This window comes from Silene latifolia, chromosome 9, assembly GCF_048544455.1.
Source record: "Silene latifolia isolate original U9 population chromosome 9, ASM4854445v1, whole genome shotgun sequence".
In the NCBI taxonomy this organism is placed as follows: Eukaryota; Viridiplantae; Streptophyta; class Magnoliopsida; order Caryophyllales; family Caryophyllaceae; genus Silene; species Silene latifolia.
In genome coordinates this window covers 143,112,532-143,119,943 of record NC_133534.1, presented here as the reverse complement: position 1 = coordinate 143,119,943, position 7,412 = coordinate 143,112,532, and the positions used below count along the sequence as shown (strand labels likewise).

Sequence of the window (7,412 nt, the reverse complement as noted above, 5' to 3'; positions counted from 1 at the left end):
CCAAGGATCCGCCTCGACCGGATCTCGCCCTTACATCCAGATAAACAAAATCGATGAGGTTAACCTCATTGAACCATCTAGTAAGAGAGCTGAGCGCCCCCAGAGAGTGTTCACCAATATAGGGTCGACTTACGCAAGTGCTCTGAAGAGGCTTATGGACCAGAGAAAGTCACAACCAATCAGACCCACCCCGGATCCGACCGATGCTAAGAAGTCCCGGTTCTGGAACCCCAATGCCTACTGTCTGTACCATCAAGGGAAAGGGCATGATACTGAAACCTGCTTCAAACTCAAACACATCATCCAAGACATGATTGAGAAAGGAGATTTGCCTTTACCCCCACCGACTAAGCCGAACAACAAAACAAATCCTTTGGGAATCCACGCCATCTCTGACGATGAGCCAACTCTGGACTGCTCTCACCTCATCCTGCCAGTTGATGACGAGGTGAATGCCTTGGAGAAAGATCCCTCGGACGGGGTATTTAATACCCCGTAATTATAAAGGTTGATAAGTGAATAATTTATGTAAATCAAATAATTAATTAATTAGTAATAATCGTATAATAATTGCAATGAGACGGAATAATATAATAAAATAATGAATGGGTCGGGAATAGTTAATCGGGCCGTGTAAATGCTTTGGATTGTGTGCTTGGGTAACAATAATAATAATAATGATAATTCTAGTAGTATGTGTAATTGTATAATAATAATAATAGTAATAATAATAGTAATAGTAATAATAATAAAAATAATAATAATAATAATAATAATAATAATAATAATAATAATAATAATAATAATAATAATAATAATAATAATAATAATAATAATAATAATAATAATAATAATAATAATAATAATAATAATAATAATAATAATAATAATAATAATAATAATAATAATAATAATAATAATAATAATAATAATAGAAATAGAAATAGAAATAGAAATAGTTGCCTTAAAAGACGGATTTCCTAAATTGAGAAGGGATTAGCTTAACTTGTCTTATAAAAGTGAAAATATTACATCTAAATTGTCATAATAAAATCAGGAATTTGAAGAAAGAATTGGGGATCTAGGGAAGCGTGACAAGAGACTCAAAATCAACAATTAACTCGAGGTAAGACCGTCTCATGTATACACCTTCGCTTTGTTATAACTCGTAAAGTAGACCACCGTTTGACTAACTAAGATCATGACCGTGACCGTGGGACACCAGAGGTTGACCGGACCCATCGTTCACCACCGTTTACCGGCGGGAAAAGGTTGTTCGAAGGGTTTTTCGAAGGGTGGTTGGGTTGTTACCGTATAACTGAAAACGCAAAATTTAACCCGTAACTTTAACCATCGTGACCTGGGTTGGGGTTGGTTGTTCATGGGAAGAGGATTCGAGCACCGTGGTGGTGTCTGGGTTGTCGGAGATGGTGGTTTGCGGCGGCGGAGGCGGTAAAAACGCAAAAACAGGGGAATGATAGTGTTTGTGTGGGACCGTCTTACGACGAACGCCATAGCCGTGTTTATGGCCGAACAAGGGAAGTTATTGTCTGATTTTGGTGGTGGGTTATGGGTGATTCTAGGGTACGGTGGTGAACTGTAGTGGTGGTGGTTAAGGTGTATAAAACGGGTTGTGTGTATAGGTCAGGCGAGTTGGTTGCTGCTGCTGTTTGTCATTATTGCGGTTAAGATAGAAGCTGTTTTGGGGTCGTGTGTGGTGGTTGTCGTGGGTGAAGACCACCGTGACTGGGTTTGATGGGTTGGTGATCTACGGTGGTATTGTAGCAGGTGGTTAATACTTTGAGTTTGAATAGTTACGTTGGGTTTTCGGTATTAGTAGACTCATGGTGGTGTTTAGGGCGTGCGAATTTGGGGCTTTGGTGGCGGTTTGGCTGGTGGTTTTTGGTTGTCGGGGTGAGTTGGGTTGCAGGCTAGGGCGTGGCAGGATTGGGTGAGGCTGACGGTGGCTAGGTGAGTCGTGGTAGGCGGGTTTTGGTGAGGTGTTGATCACGGTTTTAAAACCGTGAATGTGTATGGGTGTGGGAATTGTTTACGTGTTTTGGGGTTTAGGTTAGTTAATTTTTTTTGTTTAAAACGGGTTTTCTTGGGTGACTCGGGATTATATTTGAGTCGGGTTTTTATTTCGTGGACCTTTAATTATAATAATTATAATTAAAATAAATAATTAGTTTGAATAATTAAATAAAAGGAATAAATAAGTAAATAAAAAAATAATTAAATTGAATTATAATTATTTGAATAGGTGACGGTTGTGAAGAATTACAATCGGATCGGATTGCTTTATTTATTGGATTGCTTGAGCTACGTAATTGGAATTGCTTGCTTATCAGGTAGGGATAAATCCTACTCAACTTTTACTCGATAATGTTTGTTGGATGATTTATATTAAAGTGAATTAATCATATGAGAATTGTGTTGGTTGATATCATTGAAATTGTTGGAGGGGAGAATTATATTGTAAATGTTGGTTGGATTAGTTATGATGGTGTTACTGTTATTGCATCGGTTATTCAGTTTAATACATGCAGACATCCCTTCGTGGTGATGTAGATTATTATTGAGGTTATATTGGCAGACGTCGTGTAAGAGCCTTCGGGTGACGTATTTCAGATTTATTCTGGCAGACGATATTTATCGTGTTTACTCGAGGCAGGCCCCAGATTGGTCTGCAGGCCATCTGGTGGATATTACTCAACTATATGTTGAGGCAGACATTACCTTTTGGTAATGTAGTGTGTGTTTACTCACCTTCGGGTTGAGCACTAATGGAAAAAACCCCTATTGCGTCAGTTGTAGAGGGCATTTTGCGTCGGTTTTTGACTGACGTATATCGAGGGGACATATTTGATATGCGTCAGTTGTGGAACCGACGCAAAAAGTTCAACATTTGCATCAGTTTTATCTTAAAAACTGACGCAAAAAGTTCACCATTTCCGTCAGTTGTGTTTAAAAACTGACGCAATTGATATCATAACTGATGTATTTGCTTTATTTTTTGCATCAGTTCTTTATAGAACCGATGTATTTGCTTTATTTTTTGCGTCATTTGTTATCATAACTGATGCAATTGATATTTTGTTTTAGGGCCAATTCATTTTTTCTCAATTGCATCATTTCTTTCAAGAACCGACGCAATTTATTAATGCTTTTTTTTATATATAAAAATTTGTTGCCAAAATCACATAAAACTCGCAATCCGATAATACCAAAACTTAAAACCTGTAACAAGAAATCCAACCAAACACTAATACATCACATGTAAAATAATACATCTTATTCAACCCAACAAGTTCCAAATACAATCCAAAGTACAAATAATCCCACAAACGTTAAAGTTACTAAGCTAATCTATATTAAATGTTCTCTAAACATCTAGTAAAACTTACATAAAACTATACATCAATCCAAACTCGATGCCACAAACCCACTAAAAGATTGACATGTTCTGGGATGATCAAGAACATAGTTGAGAGCTTCCTTCAGTCAGATTCAGTGTCCGCAAAACTTCTTTCAACACAGATTTGACAACACCCTTAAGCTAATAATCAGAATTGCAATGCTGTAACAAAAAGCGAACGCAAAAAGAAAGAAATAAGGAGTATGCCGTCGACATTCGATGAAGTTCCTCGACCCAGAATCACCCGGAATCAACAGCAGATTAGATAGCTCGCTTATCAAATGAATGTCCACCTAATTCTATGCTGTTATATGGAGAATTATGCCATTAGAGACGAGCAAATAGAATAAAATAATAGGACTGCCTTACTCTTGGTCATTTGTTTACTTTTTATTCTTTGTGTGAGGTATTTTAATCAAAGTTAATCAAATGAATTGTACGGTGCTAGTATATCAAACCTGCTATCAAATATACATAAACAAATTTGTGATAGGTGTTGGGCTGATCAAAAGCAAGGCAGAAGAATGTTACCATGATCTCAGTACGATAAATTTGTGAGGAGAGATTTACTTACTAGGAGTAGGCGAGATTGAATAATGTAAAGTTTCACGGTACCACTTGAATTGATCTTCTCCATTAAACCTGAGAGTCAGACAGCAAACCATCAGAATCTTAAACAGATGAGTAGTACTAGAATTGTTTCGATAACTCCTTAAAGTGTGGGTTTCTTCTCGAGATGTATTTGTAATGCAGGAAATAAAGTGAAATGGCTCAGTATATTCACGAAACATACTGTTACTAAAGTAGCAGCCGGTTTACGTGATTTTTTAACAAATTTTTCATTCTGATCACCTGAAACCCGTGTTTTTTAGGGCAGGAGACTTTAACACGGTTGAATAATGTTGTTATAATTTGATGTTTGAGGTAAAAAAAACATAAAGTCAATAGAAATGTGGTGATTATGACCTGCATAGATTATATCTAACACACGCGGAACAGTGCAAAGTATCGTTTGTTTCATCAGTTTAATGTCTTCAGATAACAGCTTCACATTCTGAGCAAACAATTAGTTATCAGAGTACAGAAAACTCCACATTTCATGAATAATGGCTTTAAGGTTTCTGCGAGTCTTATGTGCGACAGTTTCATATGTGAGATCAACCTAAATATTTAGCAAGAAAAATGTAAATTTTTGAGTTAAGGATTTCACTTACCCCACGCCAAAATCCAGATTGTATGCCTAAGTTCAGGTTCCATACCCTAGCCCGTCAAAAGGTTCCCAAGTATCATAATCAGGACCATAACCCTTCCAGTGCACCTATATTGTTTGGTTAAATCACAGGTTTAGCGATAAGGACTATTATATCAACCATGTGTGGTTGTTTAACAGAATAGAAGTTTAAGCAGATTCAAACTTCAAAGATACCTTCAAATATAGGCTGGCCTTATTATTACCCTTGGGGTCACCGTAACAAATGCCAACGATTTGCTTCACTTCATACACTTCTTCATTGTCTAAATCTTCTGCTTCTTCAGATTCGTCTTCCGCAACATCTTCACCATCCTCAACTTTCAGAGCATCAACTATTTCGTGAGTATCACCACTCTCAATCAACAAGTAGCTTGCACATAACCTCTTCCACTCTTTGAGTAGAGTCAAAAAGTCATCGACTGTTTCATTCCTTACCTGATTGTATTGAATAAAACTAGCAACTTATGAGCACTAAATTGAAACAACAAAATAACGCATCAAAGAAACGTATTCAAGGCATGTGTCTATACCTTAGTCTCTGGATGATTGAGTTTAAGACTCTCACAAGCATACTTGTTGATGTCCACTGCCCATTTCTATAAGAACAAAAAGTAAAAATAAATATTTAGAGGGATTGAAAATAGTACAACCTGAGGTAGCATAAATAAATTCAACGCATAGTACTCACGGTGACAAGGTTGATGCCTTGCATGTTAGCACCCAAGCACAACCCCGTTGACATTGCACCACAACCTGAGTAGAGGTCTAACAGCCGCATCTCAGTACGTGGTACCTCGTCTACTTGACTCACTTCATCATTTCCGGCTTTCATCTCATCCATTTCACTAGATAAAGAAGAATGTGAATCGCCTTGCACCGGAACAGCTTCTGCAAACATGATTAAAGTTATCTCATAGCAACAAATTAGCACAACCCATTGGATAACAGTGTGAAGCTAGAGGAAGCCATACCATGTGTTGGGACAATGAAAGTAGAGTACGGCACCAAGTATTTCATATCATAGTAATAATAATCACACTCTGAGATTGCAGACTGCTTAGCAACAATGTCAAACTGAAATCGAAAAAACGAAAATACACACATATCAGATATATGTAAGAGCATTTTATCAGTACAGAAAAAATCAATGTTTAAAATAAATAAAGTAGATTAGTAGGACTTACATTAGGTTTCACCCTAACTATCTTAATCTTCTCTATAAGACAGTCTAAAGGATTATCATCTTGGATATCAGAAGGAAAAATGCGCTTCCCTTCCCTCAAAGTAAAGGCTTCTTTGATAACCTGACAAATACCAAGGCAAATGAAGCATAAAGATTAATGAAAAAGGGCTTGATACAAAACACTGAAACAGTTGTGAAGAAAGCTTCATGAAGTTCACTCACTGTGTCCTTGGATCTGTAATACCATTGTGCCCATCACATATTTCAGTACCCGGAAGGTCGTGGTGTCAATCCGGCATCTTGTCTCGTTTGCCTGTGGTTTGTGCTGTGGGAGAGAAGAAGGCATCTGTTTTGTGGGTTTTCCAGCTTTTTTTCTTGCACGTATAGGCACGTGGCTAGCCCATCCTACCCCCAAATCCACCCCTGCCTTTCATCCTCACTGAGTCACTTTCATCTCAATTAGTGAACTCCATCAGTGATCACCCATCCTACCAAGAGTAATAGTACTTTACTTTTATTTATTATAATTTAGCCAAAATGAAAAACTAGACGACTGGTTATAAATGAGACAAGAAAAATATCAAATACATAAACAATTTGTCGAATATTCATTGGACCAAAGGCAACTTTAAACAAGGGAAGGGTGAAAGCTAAAGACGAATCGGGTACTGAAATATGTAGCCTGCTATCAAAAGAGTAAGCTAATGCAGTACAAGCATTCCACAACAGACACACAAAAACATAAATACTTGAATACAATGAAATGAAAAGCAGAAAATGTACCTTGAAATGAATGTAAAAAATCCCCAAAAAAACCAGCAGAAGAAATTTCCGAATCCACCTTCTACCAATATATGATTTAGGGGTTGTATCATTTTGATCAGAGCTATTATTGAGCCCAGGGGCGTCATTGTGATTGTCTTCTTTCTTCCCTGATAGTGTTAAGAGAAGTCATAAGACAAAATCTAACATCAAAACAATTTTTCCCCAATTCTATAAAAAAACAAAACCCTAGCTCAGAAATTAAAGATGTTGAGTTTGAATGCCATTAAGGAAGTAGAAGACATGACAAAAGAACTGAGCAAATATGTAGTTGAGATTTTGTATTAATTGTTGAATTGAATTGATAAGTACAAAGTCAGTGAATTTACATATATATGAGCATGCTGTTGGATAATAACCAACAGACTAAAGAAAGTACAGTGTAAGGACCATCAGACAAAAGGACGAACCATTCTCTATAGCAGACCTACGTTTTTGACATCTTAGGATCCTCCTTTTGCTTTTGTTTCTTGTGGCTGTAAGCTCTGCTAGTTGGTACTTGATTTTTCTCAACATTGGGACTGATATCTTCTTTACACTCCCCCTCAAGATGAGAGTGAAGACTTGTTGAAACTCCCATCTTGGAGAGTAGGTACTCATGTTGTGAGATTGGACAGGATTTAGTGAAAACATCCGCCACTTGATCTTTAGTGTTGACATAGGAGGTAGTGAGAAGGCCTTGCTGAATTTTCTCCCTCACAAAATGACAGTCGACCTCAATGTGTTTTGTTCGTTCA

At 37.1% G+C, this 7,412-nt stretch overlaps 1 protein-coding gene across 6 annotated transcripts; it reads right to left on the bottom strand.

Annotated features, from left to right (window-relative positions):
- Window positions 1-3,426: 3,426 nt before the first annotated feature.
- On the bottom strand, window positions 3,427-6,863 carry LOC141600119 (putative DNA (cytosine-5)-methyltransferase CMT1). 6 transcript variants are annotated; one of them, XR_012524169.1, is made up of 11 exons: window positions 6,637-6,863; window positions 6,076-6,341; window positions 5,855-5,974; window positions 5,642-5,744; window positions 5,359-5,558; window positions 5,201-5,266; window positions 4,845-5,105; window positions 4,633-4,736; window positions 4,385-4,472; window positions 3,993-4,060; window positions 3,427-3,580 (listed from the first exon to the last, which is right to left on the bottom strand). XR_012524169.1 is itself a non-coding variant. In XM_074420304.1 (9 exons), the coding sequence occupies exons 4-8, from the start codon at window positions 5,685-5,687 to the stop codon at window positions 4,665-4,667; spliced, it is 645 nt and encodes a 214-aa protein (XP_074276405.1). In that variant the 5' UTR covers window positions 5,688-5,744; window positions 5,855-5,974; window positions 6,076-6,341; window positions 6,637-6,863; the 3' UTR covers window positions 3,836-4,060; window positions 4,633-4,664. The 6 variants fall into 6 exon arrangements, 2 of the variants coding, with proteins under 2 accessions (XP_074276405.1, XP_074276406.1); XR_012524171.1 differs by lacking the exon at window positions 3,427-3,580 and adding an exon at window positions 3,595-3,722; XR_012524170.1 differs by lacking the exon at window positions 4,385-4,472.
- Between the last annotated feature and the right edge of the window lie 549 nt (window positions 6,864-7,412).